Genomic DNA, 25706 nt, shown 5'->3' on the forward strand with positions numbered 1-25706 from the left:
CTTTCTTTCCCCTAAACCAGAATCCCCTCCATTGAATCCTCTGGAAAAAATTTTAAAGTAACAACAACTGCATATTTCAGGATCAGTTTACAGAAAGATTTTAATGTTTCTTGGAAAGCTTCACGCATTAACGTTTATTAAGTTCAACTGGTTTGCATACTATCTACAAGAAATACAAAGATGGTAACAGAGGCTATAATTGATTTGCTAATAATGACTTGACCTGTAGATTTTGTTATCCTAATAATGTATTTCCCTGTAAAATGTTGAAACAGTTCTTACATGCGTTTTGCAATTGTTGTAGTCCTCCCCAAGAAATTCCACATGGGAACTTAATACGACTGGCTGTGGATGAGGTATTCTGTTCCAGGATTGAACTGTGTGAAGAGCATGGGTGAGTATGTGATAGGCATTTAAAATAAAAGTGTAGCTTCCTGAGTACATTTCTTCCAGGTGCACCTTCTCATTTGTATCCCAGGAATACAGAATAATCCTCTATGAACACCAAGGCTTTCCTGTTCAGAGACTCCACCTCGTGCAGGAAGATGTGTTTCCAATGTTCTTATCAAACCTGTGACCCTCTCAAATGGCCCTTGTCCTGGAATTTACAAGGGACAAGGGTTTGGAGACACTGGTAGTCTAGATCCTACATAATCATAGGCATCTGATTTATAGATAATATTTTAAAAATAGGCATTACTGAGGTATAATTTATATAAAATAAAATGCATCTATTTTAAAGGTAGTTTGATGCATTTTGATAAATGGATACACTCATGTAACCACTACAACAATCCAGATATGGAATATTTCCATCATCACCCCAAATTCCTTTGTGATCCTTTGCAGTCAACACCACCCACCCCAAATCCTCAGGCAACACTGATTGACGTTTTGTCCCTATAGGTTTTGTCCCTATAGTGTGTTTTAGAATTTCGTATAGCAGTATTTCCCCTTCTGTGTCTGGTTGCTTTCATTCGGCATGCTGTTTTTGCAATCCATCTATGTTGTTGAGTATATCAGTAGTTCATTCTATTGAGCATGCTGAGCGGTATTCCATTATACTAATATACCACAAATTGTTTTACCATTGCCTCTGTCACTAGATGTGACAGTTAACAACTTGTTGCCTTTCAAACTCCAAATTTACGCTTCGTTAGCTGCTCTGCGATAGTGGGATAGCCCTTTCAAGCATTTCTCCTTTGCAGTGAGAACAGCATTTGAGCTGTGTCAGTAGATGGCGCTGGAGGGACACGGCAGGTGAAGAAACCTCTTTCCGGTCCGGTGCGCTTTTCTGTTTTGCTTCTCTTCTTGCCATGGCACTGCTGCCAAACGCATGTGAACATCCATTAGCGTCCTGCCCCCGCTGTGCATTCAGAGCACACAATGCCTGTGAGCTCACAGCCCCAGGCCGAGCCTAGTGGCCATCTCACTCCCCGTCGCGTACTCAGCACCTCAGGCTTGCACCAACCCTGCTGGTGAGCAGGCTCCTGGCGCTCTGATTCCTTTCCGCGCCAACCTGCCAGCCTCTGCCCACCGGCTCCCTGGAGGGTTGTTTTCTGCTCGTCTGGAGCCTGGGCACAGCCTGGCCTGGGCTCCCAGCACACTTCACATCATATTACATGTTTTCCAGCAAATTTGAATCCAGCTTGAAGGAGAGGGCCCCTTTCCAGTTTGTTCCTTCCTTGAATATTCTCTAGAGCCCTTTCCACCTTCGCAGTTTCTCCCCTGCTAGTGTTAATACTTTTAACGTTAAAATGTCCTTGTTTGAATTTCTGTGTGGCTTCTGTATTGTGATTGTACCCTGACAGATACGTTAGACATTTGTATTGGTTCCAATTTTTGGCAATTGTGAATAACGTTGCCATGAGCATTTTTGTCTTTGGATGGACATATGTTTTCATTTTTCCTGAGAAACACCTAGGAATGAAATTGCTGGGTCATGCGGTAAGTGTGAAAGAAATGTATAATTGCCGAAGTATTTAACAGCGTGGTTGTCCCATTTTATATTTCCATCAAAAATGCTGCTCCGTATCCCCACGAGCACTTGATATTGCTAGTCTTTAATTTTTGGCATTCTAGTGGGTATGCATTTCCCTGATGAATACAGGTAGTGAATATCTTTTCATGTGCTTACTGATAATTTGTGTATCTCCTTTTGTGGCACAACTGTTCAAATCTTGTGTCCGTTTTTGCTTGGGTTGTCTTACTAAGTTGTCACGAGTCTTAATGGTGTCTTTCAAAGAGAAGACATTTTAATTTTGATGAAGTCCAATTTATCTTTTTTTATTTTAGGGTTAGTGCTTTTTATTGAGGTATACTTGACATATAACATTATATTAGTTTCAGGTGTACAATATTTGATTTGATATTTGTGTACACTGTGAAATGATCACCACAGTAAGTCTAGTTACCATCCATCACCATACAGTTAGAAAAAAATATTTTTTTTCTTGTGATGAGGACTTTTTAAAGATTTACTCTCTTGGCAACTTTCAAATATGCAATATAGCATTATTAGCTACAGTCACCATGCTGTACATTACTTCTCTATGGCTTATTTATTTTATAACTGGAAGTTTTGACCCTCTTCACCCATTTTGCCCGCTCCCTACTCCCTAACCACCCCCAACCTCTGACACAAATCTGTTCTCTGTATCTATGAACTTGGTTTTTGTTGTTTTTGTTTTTTAGATTCTACATGTAAGTGAGAGCATATGGTATTTGTCTTTCTCTGTCTTATTTCACTTAGCATAATGTCCTCAAGTTCCATCTATGTTGTCACAAATGGCAAGATTCTATTATTATTTATAGCTGAATAGTATTCCATTATACATACCATATACCACATCTTCTTTATCCCGTCACCTACTGATGGGCACTTAGGTTGTTCTCATATCTTGGCTACTATGAATAACGCTGCAGTGAACATTGGCGTGCATAGATCTTTCTGAATTCGTATTGTTTCCTTCGGATAAATATCTAGAAGTGGAATGCTGGATCATATGGTAATGCTATTTTTGACTTTTTGAGGAATCTCCCTACTGTTTTCCACAGTGGCTGCATCAATTTACCACCAACAGTGCATAGAATTGAGCCAGGTAATGTGAGATTGGTCTCCGTCAATCTGGCTGCACCCACAGTATCTCCATGTTCCTCTCATCATTTGGCATTATCCAGTTTTCTAATTTTTGCCATCTATTATAGGTGTAAAGTGATAACTTATTATTGTTTTAATTAGCATTTCCCTGATTATAATGATTCTGAGGTTCTCATATGCTTACTAGTTTTTGGAGTTTGCTTGTTCATTTCCTTTGCCCGCTTTTTCATTGAGGTTGTTGTCTTTTTATTGTTGATTTGAAGGACTTCCGTGCATATTCTAGCTATTAATCCTTTGCCATTTTTTTGACATTGTAAATTACTATTCTGTAATCTGTTTGTTAGCTTTTGTCCATGATGTCATTCATTAAATAGAAATCCTTACCTTTAATGTAATCACATTACAAAGTTTTTAATGTATGATTTGTGCTTTTGATATAGTAAAAGTTCTTCCTTGCCCTTTGTTCATAAAAATAGTTCTCTTACATTTCCTTTTATTAACTTTACATTTTTCCTTTCAATTTTTGGGTCTATTAAACCATCTAGGACTTATCTTTGTATCTTGGTTTAAGTATGGATTATTTTTTTGTCCAGATAGTGAACCAGTTTTCCTAGTATATATTTTAAACAATTCATTCCCCCATTGTTTTAAGTGTCCCCTTTGTCATATATTAATTTCTCAGATATATATGTGTCAGTCTTTGAGTTTCTTTTTTTCATTAAACATAAATTTATTCAACTATTTGTGGATTTATATTATTGCATATAAGTGGTAGAGTAAGTAGTTCTTAACATACCAATTGAAATTTTTATTTAGATTACAATGAATTTATAGATTAATATGGGGAGAGTTAATATCTTTATATTAAACCCATCCAAACACAGGGAATGTCTCTTCACTTATTCAGATCAACGCTGTTATTAATGTGAACATTCTCTCTATAGAGATCTTATATGTTCTTAAATACTTAATAACTTAAATTGCTGTTGTGGATATCTGCTTGTTGTCTATTAGTTATAGTTGCTATAGGAAAAATGCAATTGATTTTTGTAAGGTGACCTTGTATCCAGAAATCTTGCTGAATTCTTTTATTAGTTCTAATAATTGATTGTTTTTTAAAAATTAGGTAGTGATCAAATTATCTGTAAATGAGTTTACCTGTTCTCTTTCAATGCTGACACCTCCTTTTCCCCTTTAAGGCGCTGTACAGGATTCCTAGAACTATGTTAAGCGTTAGTAGTAATAGTGGGCCTCCTTGTATTGACCTTAATCTTAAAGAGAATGTGTCTAAAGTGTTTCCATCAACATAATATTTGCTGTAGGTTTTTGGTATATGACTTTTATCAAATTAATAAGGTTATGTTGTATTTGCTAAGAGTTTTTATTATGAATAGGATTAAACCTTATAAAATGCTTTTTCTGCGTTAGAATAATTATGATTTTTCTCCTTTAGTCTATTAAGGTGGTGAATTACAGTGATGATTTTTTTCTGATAATAGTGAACCATCCTTGCATTCCTGGGATAAATACCAGTTGATTATCCTTTATTATTTTTTAATATACGTTTGGATTTCAGTTTGAATTTAGGATTTTTGCATGTACTAGATTCTATCTTCTTAGCATTTACTCTAGATTTTAGAATGGATACTTAAAAATGGATACTTGAGGTTGTCCAATGTCTTCAGTTTCCTCAAGGTCATTCCTAGGACCAACTTCCATGCTATTGCTATCCAATATTTAATTCATACTTATATGTTTTAATTTCACAACTTAATTATAGTTTACAATATAAGTATGTTAATATTTACGGAATTTTAAAAACCTCTTTCTTTGCTCACTTTTTCTTCTTGCATCTCAGCCCTTCCATCTAGGATCATTTTTCTTACTAATAGCAAAAAGCATTTGCTATGTTCCAAGGTACTTTTCTGAGCACTTGAAACATATTATTTTAATCCCCCAATAATCCTATAGGGTATGGACTATATTTCTTCTGTCTAAAGAACATCCTTTAGAATTTCTTTCTCTGGATCTCAGTTTTTGTTGTTTCCACTTTTTTTCCTTTTTGGGAAAGAATTTTCCTGCCTAGAAGCATAGAAGTTCTTAAGCTCATGAAAGTGTATGGGCATCTCAGGGAGAGAGCCAAAGTGGAACACTGTAAAAGAAAGAACCCTGGGGGAGCACCAGAGTGCATATACCAGTCTCATGAGCCTTCCCGTTAGAGATGGTGCCCGCTGGAACTGCAAAGCCAAGGGCCAGAGCCAACGCAGTGGAGGTCACCTGGAAGGTTCTTGACATGGAAAATACCAGCCTTTCCCCGGCAATCAAGTTCTCTGACTCCTACACTTCCTTTGTCCATCTTCTATATCCCTAGACCCAGCCCTAGGAGGACAATGGCTCTACACAGAAGGGACTAAATGTTAACATAGCTTTCTGTCCCTCCCTGAAGGAGGCGTGCTCCAGGAGTCAAAGATTAATGTAGTTCACAGTACTGGAGGTCAACTGCTATGTTTCCTGCTTGTATCAGGTGTGGCTCAAATAAGCAAGACTGCCCCAGCCATACGGAGCAGAGCTGCTAGACCCAAGAGCTCGGACAGAAAGGAACAGTGGCTTTTGCTCCATCTTTCCTTTCCCTCTATGTGGCTCTGGGCATCTCTGTGGAGTCTGTGGGAACAGGAGCTTTGAGGGTCTATAAGCAGGGACCCAAGGAGTAAGAGCCTGGAAGTTGCCTGGACCAGTCAGATTCTATGGCCTATCATTGTGGTAACAGAGTTCCCGAACAAGAGTCAGAGGCCCAGGTCCTATTTTTTTCAGGCCTTTTTCTAAGACGTACTGCTCTGTTTTGCCTCTCAGCCAAGGCGTCCTCCTCCCCTTTGTTTTAGCCACATGGAACCCTGTTTTCTCTCTCTCCTAGAATTAAGAACCATCTTCAGAAAGTAACACATGAAACGATTTTCAAACTAACTTTAATCACGTTTTGCTGCCCAAATACTGTACATGCAGAAGCCATGTGAAGAATTTCCTCCTCAAGGAAATTGGCAAGAACATTGTATGGAGCAGCTGGCAAGTCCTTCCCAGCCGTCCACCTGCCACCCGGGAGCCACAACTAGGTTGGAAAGATGCTGCACATAGAAAATGTATAGAACACAGATATAAAAGGCTAATTGCTTCTTATCTAAACAGTGTGCTTGTCAGTCCCTATCCACTATTTCTTTGCAGGATGCATTTGGAAATTCTAAAAAAAGTGGTTCCTGCCTCCCATGAATTTACATTCTAAAGGAGTAGAGAGAACCATCAGGCCAACTTTTTCCTAAGGAAGCAGCCGCTTTGCCTGCTGAGATGTCATCTGGTGAAGGATATTCTGGAGAGAGGAGTGGTTTATGGAAAATACTTTGCAGGGAAATAAATTTCCTCTCTCTTCCTATCAGAGAGCATTTCCTTTAAAATTCTCAGATGTTCAACTCTCCCACGGATTCATTCTAGAAGCAGAAATGAGGACCGACCCAGCCTCATCGGCTGGTGGGGATACTGACCTACACAGGATGCAGCTGAGGTTGTGACATCACATCAGCACCTTGAAAATTGTCCATTGTAGACACCCCTTATTTTTTCTTTTATCATTATACAAGAATAAAAGAGCGAGAACAAACCACGAAGAGGTGGAAGCAGTCTGTTAGGATTCCCCGAGTTCTCGTCAGAAGCAGCATCTGGGTGTGGACGGATGAGGACCTGTACCCAGCGTGGGCACCTGGGGCTGGAAGAAACCAGCTCATGGAACCAGGTGTCACGTGCACCAGGCTTGCAACCCTCATCAGCTCCAGATCAGACTTTAAAACCTGGAGGGAACCGTGGAACAACTGGCAAATACTCTGATTTTGCAGATGAGAAATCTGAGGCCCAGAAAAGTGAGGAGTCTTGCCTGTGGTCACAGTTCCTGGCAAATTTTATGTAACAGCCTTTGATGCTCTGTAGGCCCCTGACCAATGGGGTGGATGTGGTTGCTTCTGGAGTTCCCAGGGCTCATTTCTCTTAGCCAAGATCTTTGGAACCCAGTCCCAGGAACTCTTCCGGGCATTGGCATGAACTCCTTGGGGGGCCCAAGGCCCCTGTCCTTTCTGGCCAAGTTTCCAGCCAGGGCACTGGAAGGTTTTTGCCAAAGCACTCATGCTTTTCAACGAGCACTTGCTCCCAGCCAGTCTAGGCCCTTGAGAGAATACGAGTTTCCCTCTCTGGTGTGGTTTCCCTCACAGGCACAGCCATGCTGGGCCCACAAAAGCCCGAGCTCAGGGTTGGGGGAAGGGGGAGTTGCTTTGCTACATGGAAAGATTAAGCCCTTTGTCAGAGAACAAGGTCCCACCATCAGGCAGGCCAACAGAGTTGGTGCCCAAGGAGGCCAAGTTGCTCTCTTTGGCATCACTGACATTGCTCTGAGATGCTCAGGCACTCTCAAAATAACCCTTTCCCAGCCAAACTAGGCCAGTCCAGCCCCCATCAGGCCTCACCTGATCAGGTGGGTCTCCCCTGCTCTTCAGTCATGATTGTTTTGTTTTGCCCCAATCTCTTCTGACCTGAGTGAAAGCAGACCTGAGGGAGGAGGCAGGGGACGTGTCCACATTCCCATGTCCTCCCTGATCATCTAGGGAAAGATAATCCCTTACAGGAAGCAGCATTTTAAAGACCCTCTTTACATGTTAGGATATTGGAGAAGAAAACGCTGAGGAGAGGAAGATAAAGGTAGGGGTCGACCGGCCAGTGGGCCTCTTCTCCATCTCCTTGCAGCCACTGAAGACAGGCTGCCGGACAACCCCCTGGCCCTGAAGGATGGGCCATCTCTCTCCACCCAGGTGGAGGACAACTCATTACATCAAGCAAAGGCAGAAATGTCTTGCAGTTTGCACAGTGCAGGAAGCAATCAGAGAAACAGAAGAGCAGCCTTACTGAAGCCCTGCTGCTTTCTGGGCCAAGGAAGATGGGGATCGGAGGTATTAGGAACTCTGGAGCCCCAGGGAGAGGAACAAAGGTCTCCTGGGCAGAGGGCGCGGAGCAGGCACCCTGGATGCGTGTCAGGGCTCCTGGAACGCAGTCTAAGATTGTGCTACATTTTGTTTCCAAAGAAGTACCCTTGGAGGGTTCTATTGTCTTTAAAGGCGGGGGTGGGGGGTGGATTCTGCTCTCCGCAAGGCTGGCAGTAAAGAAGAGCTCAGGCATGCTTGCCCGCGTGGGTGTCCCGCCCCTGGGAGAACTGGCTTGATCTCCGTGTCTAACCGGCAGTGATCCCAGGAGCGATGCGCTGCCCGGGCGCCCTCTCCTGGCCGTGCCTGGGACCTCCTGCCCGGGCGCCCTCTCCTGGCCGTGCCTGCATACCGCGAGCCACCGAAGTGCTCCTCTCCTAGGAAAGCTGAGCGGCGGCAGAGACTAGACGGGGGTAGTTTTGGAGATGCTTGTGATCCCTGAAGGATCTCATCGCTCTCGTCAAACCAAGACCCACGGAGTGGAGCCTGATTTCACACCACAGACCCAATCACAGCCTTCCCTGTAGGGAAGGAGTCTATGAAGGAAGTGGGACAGACTGAACAGAGCAGAAGTGTGAAGACAGATGCTCTGAATCACTCATCAGGGTTCCTGCCCACAGCCCAGCATCGCTGCAGGGCCATTTCTGTCTTTGCCACCACTTTCATGAATCCTGCCTGAACACAGAAGATGGAATGTCAGAGAGCACCAGCCTGCAAGCAGCTCTTGGTTTCTCCTGGGGTTAGGGGGCATTTGCAGCCAGGTACCTGGTAGTGAGTTAGTCCCAGGTTAGGGAGAACTCGGGGGGATTATGTTGCTTCGTTCCCCACCATCCTCTCTTCAACGGACAGATGCTCCCCAGCCCAGGGAAGGCCATGAGTCACACTTGAACTCCCTCCTCTCCTGGGCCAGGCTAGCTCCAGAGTGGCTTCTCAGACAAGCCCCCACATTCAGGATGCTGAGAAACAGACCTTTAAATCCAGCAGTCACCATCACACAACATCAGCCTCACACGACTTCACCCCCATGTGGGAAAAATCCAGGTGGGGATTAATTGCTTATTTGGTGCAAAGGGTTAAAAAGAATAATTCCCAAGGTCAACTTGGGGATGGGAATTACTTCCCATTAGAGAGGTGGAATCGTGGAGTGGCCCCGCCCTGGGCAGTTTTGGCAGCTGGGGATTGCAGGCAGATTAGTCCAAGTTACCAATATGTCAGGCCCCACCTCTGGCTGTAACTTCCCCTGTGCTAAGCAGCCTTCCCACAGAGGCAAAGGACACCAGCCCCTCCAGCTACCCAGAGGCAGCCTCTCCGCTGGAAGCTCCCGCCTTCTCTCATGGTCTTTCGGGGCCCCTGGAAGAATGAGGGTGATATCGCTCAATGATATCCCCCCTTTCCCGGGGTGACTGCCTGGTCTGGGGCTCATCACTCAGCGCTACATCAGCAAATGTCTACACTGTCACGAATAATCCCATCACCCCAAGGTGTATTTTCACACCATCCTGAGGGTGTCTCTAGAGGTGAACATATCACAGACCAGATATAAAAACACCCTTATGTGAGCAAGTTTCCGCCCTCTTCCCACCCTGGGATCAAATAGTACACAGCCCTTTACCTCATTTTAGAAACATGAGAAATGCATGCATTACCCAGTCCCGACAACGGGGGAGAATTTCTGCAGAAAGAAAACAGGATCCAGCCACCTCCTCCCCTCCTCCATGCGCCCAACGGTTCTCGTCTGTGACACAAGAACAGAGGCTCCAGCAGGAGACAGGAGCCCAGCAGCTCATTGTGTTTGTTTTTTCACTGCCCGTATGACACATTCATCTGTGATCAGCCCTGGCATATACGGTCAGAGTCATTACAGCCATGTCTGGGGAAGAGGCAGAGAGAGCTGGGCCCATACCGTGACCCTCCGGCCACCTCTTTCCTCTGCACCAGACATGGACCCGAGGGCTGCTGCGTCTGTCTCCTGGGCAACCTCTCACCATTCACCCTGGACCTGAGGAGGGAGAGGGACAAATCTGAGCATTCCTGAGCCAGACTTCAGGATTCCTAGTGGACATGAGATCCAGTCAGGCGCTGGTCTCCACCCACGAGGCCCAGCTGTCAGATCAAGTCAGTCTGAGTGGGTTTGGGAAGCTCCAACCAGACGGGGGGAAAGAAAGCAGAGGCAGCTTTGGTGCCTAAAGCAGGCCAGGCCACTCCAGAGGGTAGCCGTGGAGCGCAGCGAGGCAGGGGGATCTAGAGGGGTAAGTATTGCTTGTCCAGAGCTGGTGACTGTGACAGTCTAGAGTCCAGGGAGCTAGGAGGCTGGAGCCCATGTGTGTCTGAGCTCCCAGACAGGGACCCTGGCCTGGAAAGAAGAAAAAAATAGAGTCCCAAATGATCAACTCATGCAACTGATTCCCAAAGCTCAGGCAGGATTCTCAGCAGTGGCTCAGAGCAAGTTAGCCCCGCTCCTTATTCCAGCAAAGTCATACCCTCAGTACCTCCTCACAGGCCAGGACCGCCAGGACGAGCCCAGCAGGGAACAGGCCCAGCCTTAGGACCCGCAAGGACACAGGTGCCTCCAGGGACGGCCTGCTTTGGCAGATTACATCCCCTCTGAGGCCAGCTTCCTGGATGTCAAGACCCTCCAGTCCACACCACCTGGGGTCCACTGGGAGGGCTCCTTTGGCATGTTGGAGGGGAGGTGGCTTGGAGGGAGACAGAAGGCGAAGAGCAATGCTAAGGGAGGAACTGGCGATTCCCTCTAAGGGATCTGGCCAACAACCCTGGGAACTAAGACCGCCTCATGTTTCGCTGATAGGAAGGAGGTGGCTCCAGCCCAAGGGAGGAAGCCATCTCCAAGCCCTCAGCTCCCCAGGCATCTTTGTTCCCCGGGGCCCTAGCCAGGGTACTAGACGAGCGTGTTACATGTCGCAGATGCATTCAGTGGGAAAAGCTGCCAGAACGCTTGGGTAGGAGGAGGGGTGTCAGGGTTCCCAGAGGGGCCTCAGTGTGGCCAGCTGCAGTGGACGCTACATTCCTTGAAAACAGCAGCAGCGCTAGGAGAGGCAAAGGTAGAACAAAGAACAGAACAGAAACTAAGCAGGGACCACCAAGAGGAGGCACAGGTGGAGACACGTGGGCTCTTCTCCTGGCACGGGAACAGGCAGGATGGACCAATGGCCACATCCCGCTCTTCAGTCCCCTGACTGAGGGGGAGTCATATCCACACAATAGTCCTTTGGGTTTCTTTCCAACAAGACACAGAGAGACATGGATTTCAGCCCACGTAGTCACCAAGATGGACTATAACCAGACATATGAACAGATAGAACATGGTCACACACAGACACACATACACACACGCACACACACTACAGTCTCCACTGCCAGCTGGGATGGGCCCAGTAGCCAACAGGCATGCAGCAGGGTGAGGGGGCCAGAAAGACCTGACTATGTACAGGGGAGGAGGTGGGAGGCCAGCAGGCACCCCCTTCCCGGCCTCTTCCTGAGGTCCTTAGGAGCATGAGGGGCTGGTGGCACTCTCCAGGGAGGACTGGGACAGGCGCCTGGTGAGGGATCCGAGCGTAGAGTCTGCCACGGAGGACGTGGGGAAGAGTTTATACCAGCCGGTGATGGCGGCACTCAGGTCCAGCTCGTCCAGCATGATCTGGGCCATGCCCATGAAGCACTTGTGATCCATGCGGCCGTAGTCTCCCCAGACGATTACCTGCCAGTGGGGAGGAAGGCAGAGGAGCTGAGCCACCTCCCTGACTCCAGGGCTGGGCGGTGGGCCCCGTAACCTACGGTTTCGCCAGGGCACAGATGGGACAGAGACAGCAGGAATTTAGACTGATTTCGGGCAACAACTTACTGAGCACTTAGGAAGTGCCAGGCTCCATCCTATGGACTTTATATACATCATCTCAACTGTTGCAACCATCTAGGTAGAGGTGCTGTGTATTATTATTTCCACAAAGAGAAAACTGCCACTCAGAGGGGCTAATTAACTAACCCAAAGACACACAGTAATTGGTGGCAGAGCTGCATTGGAACCTGGGTCTGACTGCCAGAGCCTCCCAGTATCCCAGATGACAGCCATCCCCAGGAAGGAGCACACTGAGCGTCCAGGACCGGGTCACAGCTCCTGCTCTTCCACGAGCCCCTTGCCCTCACTGGACCTCAGTGTTCCCACCCGTCAAAGTTGGAGAGGGGACTAGACTAGCTCAGGGATTTTCAAACTTGTGTTTTATCGATGAATCCTTTTCTCAAATGGAATTCATATCTATATCCAAGACCACTCTTTCCCCCACAGAACTGTAGAGTTCCTCAGTTCTTACTGTTTGCAACTCCAGGGGCCCTTGCTATGGAACCACCTCAGCCCAGAGGAGCAGGCCAGACAGCCCCTGGCTCCAGCCTCTCCTCTGCCACCCACGTGTCCTCAGGCAAGGCCAACAGCCTGCCCTACCACCGTTAAGACGTAGTGAGTACCTGTCTGTGCCACGCACTGTGAGGCCCTCGACATGCATCTCTCGTTTAACCTTCACAGCATAGTACAGCTAGTAAGTGGTCGAGCTAGAGCCTGACCCCAGGACTGAACCCAGAGACTGACCGCCGCGGTGCTCTGTAACTTGTGTGCCTCAGGCGCTTTAGCTATGAAATGGGCGTGATGATCCCTCCCGCCCAGGGCTGCGGTGAAGGGCGCTGTCACCCTCACGTCGTTGGGGTGAGAGTCCCCCTGACCTGGGCTCAACTGGGCTCTGCAAATCTCTAGCTGAAACCTCAAACAAGTCACTTCATCTTTCTGAGGCTGCCACCTCGTTTGTCAAATGGGGAGAATCATACCTGCTTCACACGACCATCTCAAGGATAAAGCTAGGTCACGATTAGAAAGCACCTGTCACAGAGCAGGGTGGAGCTGCTGTACAGTAAACACCAGCACCAGGTGGAAGGAGAAAGCGGAGGTCAAACAAATCCTGCTTCTTCCTACCAGTGGTACCACCTGGGGGCAAGGAGTTACCGCCCCTCCCCACCGAACCTTGGTCTCCTTATGACTCAACGGGGGGGCAAAAACACCTCACAGGTTGTGAAAGTAAATAGACAATGTGCATTGATGCACCTGTGAGTGCCCGGAACACAAGAAATCATAAGTGAAACAAATTTTAAATTATGACTTGCAGTCTTTGCAAGTTACCCTCACACTCACCTGCAGCTCCTTGCCCTGGGGCCCCTCATCAAAGAGCAGAGCCTGCTGGTACAGGGGGTCACAGGTCTTCTTGGCCACCTTTGTCTTCTTCTTGGCCAAGCAGGTCCCATTTTCGAGCAGGTAAACCTTGACATATGTGGCTGAGGGATAGGAGAAAGCATGAGGGGGAGGGGTTCAGGAGAGACTACGTGATGGGTGGGGTACAGCAGAGACTGCTATGACCTACCCCAGCCCCAACCTCCAGGTGACGCTGGAGGTGAGCAGGGTGAGCAGGACGAGCGGACAGTGGACAGCAGGTGGAAGAGAAGACTCAAACACTGACTCCGCCATCTTCCCCTACCCCACCCCCGTTCACTGGCTTTCTGGGCAAGCTGTGTGCCTCCAGTGTTGAAAACACTGATTTAGGCCAATGGGGAGCTGAGGACTTGCTAGACCCAGAGCTCAGCTGCATACCCTTCACTGGAAGGACCCTATTTCCAAAATCCCTCTCTCTGCTGCTCGGCCTCACCTGGGAGGGATTTGGAGCCAGGTTTGGGGGTCAGGCCCCGAGCCTCAATCACTTCCACCTCCAGCTGGCCACTCCGGTCCATGATGGCAATGTGTACATCCCCTGCAAGGGAGAAGAAGGATAGTTTAGGCAGAGGCAGACCAGCGGCAGGCCAGCCAGGCGCTGTGCGGGACGCCAGACTACAGAGGATGCCACAGCACTGGAAAGGGCAAAGATGGAGAAAACTGCATGTGTAAGCACTGCCCTTGGGAGACCACTTTAAAGAGGCTGGGAAATGCTTTGCTAAGTCTCTTGAGGAGGGGTAGGGGCATGACCCTCAAGGGATATGCATGGGGAACAACAAATGGCTGCCAAACTCCCATCTTAGTCTGGTTAACTGAGGGGCTTCTGTTTTACAGAGCAGAATACATAAGTTTAAGCACAGAGCTTTCTGTGTCACCAAGACAGAGGCTGTGGGCTCGGTGGCTCTTATTCACTTTCTATACAGCAACCCTTGGCCACTCCCCTAAACAAATGTCAAACAAATATTTAAAGAGTATCAGTTTGAAGAGATGCTGAGAGATGAGCCTGCCCGGGACCGGAGGGAACAAGGGCCTGCTTGTACCCTTGCCAGGGGACAGAGGGAAGGCTGGCAGATTTCCAGGCAGCGGAGAATTGAGAACAGCTCACTGTGCTCCCACAAAACGGGTTATCCAGCTGGGGCAAGTTCTGTGTGTGGAGTCTTATCAGTTAACTGATTTCTTTGTATTTCCATACTTGGCAAGATGGGGATTTATTATTTTCAGGAGACATTTCGGAATTCATCCCCTCCCTCCAGCTATGCCTAACATTCCCAGGGGAAGGGGCAAGAGGATGTCTCAGGAATTAATCTCCTCCTAGTCTCACTAACATCCCCAAGATGGGCTAACGCAAACCTGTCCTTCCCAGTTTGGGACACCAGAGGGCACCACGTGCACAGTTCTAGGCTGTGATGGCGCATTTGCCTTATGGACGTGGCTGACTCCTCACTGCCTCCCAGCCCTTGGCTGGGCCTAGGGCTGGGAAAAGCAGACTCCCCAGGCCCTTAACAAGCAAGGGATGGGAATTAGCAAAATCCAACCCAAGTGCCAGAGAAGAGCTGACGCTCACTCCCTGAGGATCCCCATGGGACCTTCTTCCAACAGACAGAGGCTCCTGTGTGAGCACATTTGAGGAAGACAAGGGTAGTGCAGTCGGAAGAGTCCTGGCCTGGAATGAAATCCCAGCCCCACTGCATGGCTCACGGCAGGACTCTGTCTGCACTCAGCTTCCTCATTTGCTGTGAGGTCTGCGGATGTCTGGGTCAGACACGCACTCACTGCTCAAGTGGACTGATGGGCAGGGGGATGGAGGCTAGGAGGCATCTCTGGGGAAGCTGGGGCTGGGAGATGCTGCTTGAAGCCAACACAGCCACTATCTAAGGAGAGAGAGGAGGGAGCCAGAATGGCAGCTCGGAGGACCGAGTACAGATTTCAGGAAGTACTTCCTAGCTGCAGGGAAGAGGGATGAGAAATTACTAAAAGGCATGATTAGAAGAAAATAAGACACAATTCCTAAGGAGTAAATGAAATACTTCATGCAAAGCATCAGAAAAACTCAATAAATGGTTGTTGGATGGCAGAACTAAGGCAGGTATTATTTCCATTTTACTGATGAGGAAATTGGCTCAAAAAAGGGATGTGCGAAAGGCCAAACAGAGAACTGGTGATAGAACAGACTCCGTAAGAGTTAAGGCCGTGATGATTCTCATTCACCATTTTACATCCAGCACTTTGCACTGTTGGGCACACAGTCGGTGGTGGGACAGTGTGAGTGTGTGGAGAAGTAAGGGAGGGAATGTGCTGGAAAAGCTGCTGCTGGGTGGCCTTGCTCTCTGAGGAAGGTGGCACTCATGAGTGCTGTGCTCATTCCTCACTGGCACAGAAACCGAGTAAGGGCTCCTTTCTGCTGCTTCAGTCACATAGGGCCCCCACTGAGCTCACCTCTTCCGCTGCATGGCCGCCATCACCCGACTCACCCTGCCTTCAAGAAGACTCACCCATTGGTGGGGTGGCCAGCGTCTGTCGCCCCACAATCTGGGCTGGTCCCAGCCCATCCAGGAAATCGCTGAACTGGCTTTCGGCCCCGAGCCGGGTAGTGGGGAAGATGAACCTGGGGAAGTAGGCAGAGGGGCACATGAGGGAATCTGGCTGGTGGGAATGCAGTGGCTCCGCCTCTGGGGCACTGGGCACGCCCCTCTGTGCCTCAGTTTCCCCCTACATAGTGAGAGTACTACTTTGGCTGGGGACAGACAGAACTGTTCATCTCTGCACATTAAAGAAAAATACTTTGATGTCACTTGAGAAGAGAGACTAATCCACCTAACATAATGATGGTATTTAATCCTCAAGCTGCAGAATTCCTAAGGTGACCGCTTGCTGGACCCCTGTGTCCTTACCAGGGCATGTAAATGCCAAGAACCAGAGACACAGGCCAGAAATGTCAACGCCTAGAGCAAGTTCCAAAAACTGAGTTTAGTTGACCCTAAGTTTGAAATCAAGTCACTAACCTGAGGTGGTGTCCAAAACACCAACTGAAACCAAAATAACACAATTATAAATGGGTTGAGATTAATGATGAGTGATCTTAGGTGGTCCATGGTCGTGGGGGGGCTTGGAAATAGTAACAAGAACAACTGACAGTGATTGAAAGTTGGCCAGATGCCAACAGTGCACTAAATGCTTGACATGCATCGTATAAACTAATCCTTACAACCACTCTGTATAGCAGGAACTATTATCCAATTTTACAGATGAGAAAGCAGAGGCTTCAAGAGGTTAGAGATGTGCCTGCAAAACAGAATGATGCCCAACTCATGTAGGGTTATGGTGAGAAGTAGGGCAGATGGTGCATGAAAAGCTCCAGATAAACAGAAAACAATAAATGGTAGTTATTGTTGCCATTGTTATCATCAGGGGAAAAGTGGTACTTGTTCATGTCCTCAAGCCCAGGTGTGCTGGGTGTGGCCAGCAGAGAAAGGACAGATGAGAGAGGGCTGGCCCTGCTCTACTCAGGGGCTACAATGGACCAAGGAAAGTCCTAAGAGCTCCTGGAACAGCTCAGGCTCCTGGCTAAAGACCAAAAGTTGTCCCAGAACGAATCCTGTTGGACAGCTTGGCCTTGAGTCCCCCTTTGCCAGTGACAGGCAGGGGGCAGACAGATAGCATATGCTGTTGGAGAGGGCCTGTGTGTCTCTTCCCCACTCCCGGGAAGGGGCTTCAGTCACCTATAGCCTAATATCGCATTCTTAGGACAGTGGGATCTGAGAAGGTTAAAGAAAGAAATTCTGGAGGTCACAGAATTTCAGGAGCTTGATAGTGTAGAGATTGTGAACGAAGGTTATAAAGTCAGATGGTCTTAATTCAAATCCTGAGTCCACCACCACTTAATAGCTGTGGCCTTGGGTCAGGTACCTCACCCTGCTCCTGTGTCTGTTTCTCGGGGAGTACCAGCATCCCTCAGGACTGTTGTGAGTGTTAAATGATAGTTGGCCTGATAGCGGCTGGGTAGATCCCAGAGTAAGACATACTGATCTGAAGCGCCCAGCAACTCCCTGCGTATGGTAAGACACAATAAATACTAGTGGCTACTTACACTCATGGACATAGGCATACTAGCGACATACATGATCAGAGAATCTTAAATAACCGAGCTAGGGAATCCTGAAATCATTGTACCTTAATGAAGCCAAATCATAAAATCTTAGTCATATAACCATAGTTTCATAATTTAGAAGAGATCCAAGGGAATATCTAGCACAGTGACTTTCCAATTTTTGACTCAACCCAGATGCAAATTTAAGAAACACAGTTAATGTCATAGACCTACATGCATCCATACATTAAAAACCCGGAAACAAAAGTTCACAAGGTAATTCATCCTTACTTGATAAGGACACACATACATTTGAATTTCTATTTCTTTTGCTAATGCTGGTTTCCCCCCCACTAAGTTGATTTCATTTCCTGCCTGAGTCACCACCCACAGTTTGAAAAACGGATCTAGTCCAATCTCCTTCCCTAAGCTCCAAGCAAGGTTACCTGTGAGAACTCCCTTTATCTGAGGCATAACAATGGTTAGATTGAAAGGGTTTCAGAACCGCATTTCCCTTTTGAGCCCACCCCTCGGGAGTGGGGCAGTATGCAGGTGCTGGGAGGTGGGAGGCACGAAACACAGAGGAGGGATGAACTGTCCCGCGGCATCTGGATAAGAAGCAGCAGTGGGAGCAATAGCAAGACTGGGGCCCAGCCCCCGGCTGTCCGGGGAGAGGACGCAGGGAAGCAGGGACACAGGGAAACCCAGACATCTGGGCCAACAACCCAATTGGAGGTTTTCCTGCCCTGCCCCTGGCTCAGGGACTAGAGGACAGAGGAGGAGGGTGGGGACCACCGTGGGCTGGGCTGCACGCACGTCCCGTCGGAGCTGTTGCTGTTGGTGCTCCCGTCGGTGGACTCCCGGCTGCCCTGGCGCGTGACCCGACTGCGCATCTCCACCGCGATGCCGGTCTCCGTGCTCCGCCGGATGTTGCTGCGCAGCTTCTTGGTGGTCCCTTCTGTGACCCCCCGAAGCACAGAAAGGGAACAAGGTCAGATCACCGATGTGGCTTGAGAATTCTGCCCCAAGTGGCCTCTGGGGAGGGGCATGATGGGCAGGGCTGTGACTGGAGGCAGGGGGCATTGCTGAGATGACCTCTAGAGCCGGTCTGCAGCCTGACCCCTGGCTCTGTTCAGGGCGGTGACACAGAAAAGCAGACTGGAACGATGGCTGGAGGCAGCATCGGGATAGTGGGGCGGGGCGGGGGGCCTGACGGGGTGTGAGGGTGGGAGAGGTGCGGGGGTGGAGTCACCAGGTAGAGAGACCCCTCCCTGCAGTCTTTGGCCCTCACCCTCGTCCTGGCCAGGCTACCCTGACTGCCGTCTTCCCACTCCACTTCAGCCCTTGCCCCAAAAGGCTGTGTTCCGGCCTCTCTTTTCTGGAAAGTTTTCCATCTGTGGGATTCCAGATTTGCTTTCCTTCGTGTACCCTATCACAATCAGACCTCACAAAGCACCTCTCTGAAGCCTTCACAGGCCCTATAAAAACCCCATGTGAAGCCTGGCCACTCTCAAACTAACATGCATTCTCAAGGTGGATTTGGACATGGAGAGGTCATGAGGGAAGCAAGACTGAGAGAGGGACAGCTAGGCTGCCCTGAATTGACTTTGGTTTTGAGAGACAGGTCTGAGTAAGAACCCTAGAAGCTGTGCGGAGAGCTCATCCCTGACTCACTGAGCTTCCTGTTCAGAGGGCCTCTCTCCCCCGACCGCAGCCCCTCTCCTCAGCCTTGCGGGAAACATGGGGCACTTTGCCTCTCCTAGCAGCTGCACCATCCTGCCTGGGTTTCCATGGCAACCTCCTCAGCATTGCAGCCTGGTCCCTCTAGACACACTCTCCTCCTGAGGCGGGTGCAGGAGGAGCTGAAGAGGGGTTGAGGGGTTACAGGGACTTCCCCTGCTGAAGCTTGGCTGCCTGAGGAGCTTAATGGGGAGAGAAGTGGTGCTCAGATAGGGACTGTACCAAAGGAGCCATTTGCTATCGCTGGTTAGAGACCCAGGCAAATTAAGAGTGAAGTTGCCTACAGGGGTGGGAAGAGGCTGAAGGTGGGGCAGGCAGTGCAGTCCCCCCACCCAAAGCAGTAGGGAGAGGGGAGCTGATTACCCTGACAAACTTTTCTCCCACCCAACTCTAATGGTGGGTCAGGGAAGGGATGTTTAAGATCTTAGCCCAGGAAAAGGGGGGCTTCATTCTTCCTGCTTTGTCCTATTTATCTTTCAGGAAGTCCCGCTGGGAGAGGGAAGGCTAAGAGGGTTAGCATCCCTGGTGGATGGGCTGGCCAGCTGGGAGTGCTAAGTGGGGAGGAGGAATCTTTTCTTTGAAACCATCCCAGCGTCCAGGATATTGGAATAGCTAGTTATCCGGGAATCAATGAGACCATCAATATGTCTGTCTGTCTCTCTGTCTTACACATAGTCACATTAGCTCATACATACGTCTTTCACATGGACAGGCATGAGAAGACACACAGGAGTGCTGCCAACCATATTTATGCGTATGAAGATAGTGCTCTCACATACAAGGTCATGTGTGTGTTCATACAACAGTCACCAGTGGTCCTACCAGGTTTTAGTCATGTACACACACGACATACTCTGCCATATAAATGTGACCTTCACCCAATAACACTTGGGAGTGGAACCCATCCACTCAATCACACACAGAGATGCAAACCCTGGTGTGTGACCCACCACACACAGAGGGCTGGCAGTAATTGTGGGTGTCAGGGGACTTGCCCTGTCCCTGGCTCCTCACTGCCAATCCCCTCTAACTCAGTGAGCAGACAGAGGGGTCTGTGGGAGCTGCACTTTACCCTCCCTACACTCAAATCCCCCCCACCCTCCCAACACATACCCGGAGCTGAACCCTGACCACAGGATCTTCTAGAGCCTGGGAAAGCTTTGACCCCTTTAGGAGAAAATTTTACCTTCTTTGATCAGAACTGTCCAAGCCAGTGTGGGTAGAGGAGTCACAGAATCCTGAAATGTTAGAGACATCTTGGCTAGCCCTCTGCTCCTGTCATTTCACAGATGCGGAGCCTGAGGTGCAGGCATCCATAGCCTGGGGCTATACCCCAGGCCCACTGACTCCCCATCTACGGATGTGCTACTTCTCACTCCCGTCCACCAAGTCCACATTGGTTTGAGATGTGATTCAGCAGAGATTAAATTACATGTCTTCTGGGTTGGGAGAAACGTATTGCAATCTTAGAGAAATTTCCTCTAGTATGTCATACCTGTCCAGTCTCTAAATACTGTTGATCTGGGAAGTAACTATGTAGCCCCTTTCTCTACAGAACCAGGCCAACTTGCTTGCAATGATTCTGTGGTCCCTGCAGAGTGAAAGACTCCAGGAACCATCCTGTCTGTCCTACCACATCCAAGGGAGAGGCAATTACAGCTCCCAACAGCACTCCTCATGGCATCTCCTGGAATAATCCTGAGCCCTCTCCCCATCCTGACCCAGAGCCTAAGAGCCCAGGAAGGAGGAGCTGCTGTCCTTGGTACTGAAAAGAGGAGCTCCATTTGGGCTGGGGCTGGGACAGCCCTAGATGGCCCCATGTGGACACAGCCTAAGGCTAGGCCAGAAGCTACCTGTGTCCTGGGACCCCAATGCCCTGACCACCCTCCTCACTGCTCCCACAACTTAGAGAATGTTAGATCTAGAAGGAAACTGGGAGAGTGTTTTTAGCTCTATTTTACCGAGGAAACAGGCCCAATGGGAAAGTGACTTTCCCAAGGTGCCATGAGGAGTTTAGAGCCAGGACTAGTCCTCTAAAGTTTCAGGGTAAGTTTTTGGAAGCCACTCTAGGGCAATGTGAGGAATAAACTAGAAGGGGCAGGCAGGAGACTGGAGAACTAGAAGGAAGACTGGTGCAGACTTTGAAACAGAGAAGAGGGAATGGGCAGAGCTCAAGCCAATGTAAGGTATGAATAAACTAGGAGGAAGGAGGCCCCTGGGAAGGCAGATCCAGTGCCCAGAAGACTGGGTCCGGGGAGGAATTCCTCCCCATTTCACACAGCCTAGCCCTGCAGGGAACTGAGCCATCGCGCCTGAGGACAGCAGCGGATACTTTACTGAGACCTTTTGCCAGAACAGAATTTCCATGGCCGATGCTCACGGTGAGTCAGCCCTATACATCCCTCTCCCACCCAGGACGGGGCTCCAAGGTGGGACACTGGCAACCTCAAGGCCTAGGAGAAAAAAATGGGGCCAAGGAATTATAGATGGGAGAGGAGTATGTTGCAAGCAAGGGGCAGTGCTGTGAAGGCCAGAGAACTCAGGGTTGTTTTTTTTCCCTACTGTGTGACCATGGGTAATAACAAGGCTGTACAAGCCTGCGTACCTTTGCATCCCCTATCTCATTTAATCCCCCGAACAACTCTGCAAGGCATGTATTATTGCCCTTAGTGTCAAAGAAGGAGGCAAGCTCAGAGAGGTGAAGTAACTTGCCTGAGTCACCCAGCGAGTAAGTGACAGGGTGTGACTCTGAAAGCCACCTTGAGGTTGTACTTCAGGAAAGTGCCTTCTCTTCAGCCTCATCGATAAAATGAATACATCACACTAGATGATCTCAAGGGGCCCTTACTGCTCTGACATTTGGTGCTTGGATGATTCATAGAGACCTTTCGTTAGAAGGGCAGCTGGACAATGTCCCTGGCTCGGCGCCAGGCCTTCAGCTGCGCCCCGCACACCACAGAGACAAGTGACCCAGAAGCCCCGTCATCACTCGTCTCCCCTGGAGGCCAGAGGTCTCCCTAGTGTCCACTCCAATCCCTGCCTGCTGATTGGAGTGTAGGTAGGTGGACAGCCCCAGGCAGAACCTGGCCTTGGACCTGTCCCTCCAAATTACTTGGGGCACAAAGAAGCCTTTGGGTCTGAAGCTGACTCAGCCAGAGATCAGTAGGGCTTGGTCTCCTGAAGCCCAACACCTCTTTGATCTTAATCCCCCAACCTTAATCACACCCCTTGGTCCTGTCCCAGCATAACTCCTGGATCTCTAGGTCCCCATCTTCCTGACTCCCTAGTGTCAGACCTACAATGCATATTCACAGAGGCTATGCCCATGCTGACAAACTGATAACCACAAGCCCCTTCCCCATTTAGCACTTCCTTGAGCCACAAACCACACTGCAGCTTGAGTGCTAGAAAAGACCATCCCACGTGCTCCTGTGGAGGGCTTTGTAAAAATCTATTTTAAGGCCTGGAAAAGTCCCCCACCCCCAGCCCCAACTGGGAGTCTCGATGAGCATTCTCCCCAGATCCTCCGGTGCCCCCGCCCCCTCACCACCCCCATCCAGCTGCTTATTTGAAGGTTTCCTGGGGAAGTTGTTACGCTGAACAAAATAAGCAGGAAGCGATTTTAATACACAACCAGCTGGTGTCTAGGCTGATGCCACAAAGGAGGTCTTGGTGGGGAGGGCTGATGCCTCCTGTGATGTGGGGTCCATCCAGGTGTGGCTGTGTCACCAGGTTGGTCACCCACCTGTCTGAGCATAACAGGGATTCCATAACTAGGTATCTGAGAAAGTATAATATATTTATCAGGATATAGCTGTTAAGGTGTGTGAATGTGGTTTTTCATGAAGCATGTGTGTTCACAGGTGCCACGTGTTTCTGTGACCAGGGTCCATGGGGGTGCATGTTTAATGGTGCTTCTGTGATCTGGGTCTGTCTGGATCTGAGGACTGTGTTCATGCGATTTGTCCAACTGGAGTTATGTGCGACCACCTATGGTGCATGACTGTACTATCCCTTCCTGGCGGGAGGGCAGTGGCTTACCTGAGCGACGGTGCATGCTATTTACATAACTGTGCAAGGGGTGTGTCTTTGTGTGTGTCTCTCTTGTGACTTTGTAATGTACGTGTGTGACTGTGTAATGACACTTGTGTGGCTCTTTGTACTTAGGAAACTCAGAGATTACAGGTGAGACTGAATCTTATGTATGTGTGTGTCTGTGAAGCTGTGTCACTTAGCACAGTGCCAGGGACACGACGGCTGTTTACTAAATACTTGCTGATTAGTGTGTAAGTTTGTGCATGGAGGCAGCAGAGTGCAATGGTTAGCAGCTCGGGAATGGTAATGAATTTGGAAGCCCAATCACTAGGGTTTGAGTCTAGGATCCACCACCTACTAGCTATGTAGTTTGAGGCATCTTACTTCTCTGTGCTTTAGTATCTGCCTCATAGAGTTACATGAGGACTCAGCGAGTCAGAACACATACGCCCAGAACAGTGCCTGGTACATGGTAGACACTACACAAGTGTTTGTGGGTGTGGGCGTGTGTACCCATAAGGAGTCACCAGGTGCCCTGTCACTGCAAGGGGCTCCGCCCAGCCCCTGGGTGTCCCATACGCCCTCACCAGGCTGGGGGAGCTGGAGCGTGCTCTTGCTCCACTGGGTCAGGCCCACAATGGCCACCATCTTGGCCCCAAGGCTGCTGCGCCGCTTCTTGGCAGTGGTGGTTCCTGCCCCACTCCCAGCCTGCTGGGATCCGCAGATTTCGCCACTGATGCTGGAGCTCCGAACCACATTCCTGGGGCCTGGGGCTGAGGCCGGACTCGGCTCTCCGTTAAACATGGTCCAAGGAGCAGCAGGGCCTCAGACAACTCTGTGGGGGAGATGAAGAGACAAGGGGGTCCCACATCAGACCCCAGGGCCACTCTACTGCAGTCACCACTTCCTAGCTATGTGACCTTGGGCAAGTCACTTGGCCTCTCTGAGGTTGTGAGGAGTCAATGAACAAATAACTATAAAAACAGGATCAATAAATTGAACTTTCTTATTGGCACATGGCCGCCCTGGCAAGTGACCTGGTTTGGTGGTAAAGACAAAGGAATCGTATGGCCCAGTCTTGAATTCCAAAGGCCTCTACACACTAGCTGTGTGACCTTGTGACCAAACATCTTGGGGGTTCAGTGAATGCCTCAGCAAAGCAAGAAATAACAGCACTTACCTCATTGGATCACTGTAGGGATTAAATCAGTGCATATGAAAGTGCCTAGACCAGTGTGAGGCATAGAGTAAATATTCAATCAGCGTTAGCGACTGTTATTTTCATAGCCAACAAGAACAGGGAGGACAAAACTGGCTCCAGCCTGTGCACACTGTGGCAGGGGTCCTCCTGCTTGAAAGGGATGGTACAGAAAAGGATAAAAAAGCGGGCAAAAATCACCCTTAATTGCACTACTGAGAGGCAGCCACCACAAGCATTCTAACCTATTTCCGCCTATTCTCTTTTTTAGGCATTTTTAAAAAATAATTGAACTCATACTACAAATACAATTTTATATCCTTGTATTTTTCATTTAACGTTATATCACAAGCATTTCCCAATGTCATGAACACTTTGTATACATGTTTTAATGCCACCATAATGGTCCATTGTGTGGAGGTAGCATAACTGACTTAAATATTTCAATAGTTACCGCTTAGATCAGGTTCAGCTTTCTTCTCTCTGTCTCTTTCTCAATCCACCACCTCCGTCCCTCAAGACTCCTCCCCCTTGAGAGGGTTCAGCCCAAGGATGAAGCCAGTGCTTCTGAGGGCAGCGTAGCACAGAGACAGAAAGGACCTTGGGCCACCCTGAAACCTGCCTTTCTCTGGCCTTCCCATTATGTGAGACAATGTATTTCCCTTTGCTTAAGCCAGTTTGAATCAGGATTCTCTGTTCCATCCAAAAGCATCCTACCTGATATTGAGGCCATAAACATTTTTTTGATGCTTGAAATATATTGCCAAATTCCTTTCCAAAGTACACAAATTGATTCTCCCCCATTAACTGCATTCAACAAATATTTAAGCCCCTAAAATTCCAAGGCCTATACTGAATGCCAAAGATACAACAGTGAGCCAGGCCAAGTTCATCCTGCCCTCCTAAAGCCTCCAGTCCAGGAGGAGAGACAGATAGTAAATAACTAATTATGCAATTAAATATTTAATGATAGTTCCCATGAGTGCTAGGGAAGTGGACAGAGGGCGTTGGTAGCCACTCTGGGAGAGTCGGGCAGCAGGAATGTATGCTCTGTGTTGTAAAGAGGTGGGATCTCCGGCTATTGGCCCTACAGCGTGGCTGAAAGTCTGATACTCGGGCCAAGTATCAGAGAGACTGCCACCCCGCATGGTCTGCACCTAGCCCTTCCTGGCTCTGTCCTGGCCCACAGTGCTTTGCCCAGGGCAGCTCTCTATCCCAGGGCTCAGGGCACTTTGTTTGACCCTCTGCCCTTAGGCCTATCACCCTGAGGA

General features: G+C 48.7%; 1 protein-coding gene across 4 annotated transcripts in view; it reads right to left on the reverse strand.

Moving 5' to 3' along the window:
- Positions 1-6045: 6045 nt before the first annotated feature.
- RIMS3 (regulating synaptic membrane exocytosis 3) overlaps positions 6046-25706 on the reverse strand; it is a 37808-nt gene continuing 18147 nt past the window's right edge. For 2 of the 4 annotated variants that reach the window (XM_074334490.2, XM_074334491.2), the window contains exons 3-8: positions 23825-24072; positions 18258-18420; positions 15868-15980; positions 13812-13913; positions 13304-13443; positions 6046-11827 (exon numbers count right to left, since the gene is read on the reverse strand). In XM_074334490.2, the coding sequence (XP_074190591.1) occupies positions 11615-11827; positions 13304-13443; positions 13812-13913; positions 15868-15980; positions 18258-18420; positions 23825-24041 (948 nt within the window). In that variant the 5' untranslated portion in view covers positions 24042-24072 and the 3' untranslated portion in view covers positions 6046-11614. The remainder of the gene's footprint in view (positions 11828-13303; positions 13444-13811; positions 13914-15867; positions 15981-18257; positions 18421-23824; positions 24073-25706) is intronic. The other 2 variants (XM_019737112.3, XM_074334492.2) reach the window with 2 other exon arrangements.

This window comes from Rhinolophus sinicus, chromosome 14 (genome assembly GCF_057876585.1).
Source record: "Rhinolophus sinicus isolate RSI-liver-muscle chromosome 14, RSI-T2T, whole genome shotgun sequence".
In the NCBI taxonomy this organism is placed as follows: Eukaryota; Metazoa; Chordata; class Mammalia; order Chiroptera; family Rhinolophidae; genus Rhinolophus; species Rhinolophus sinicus.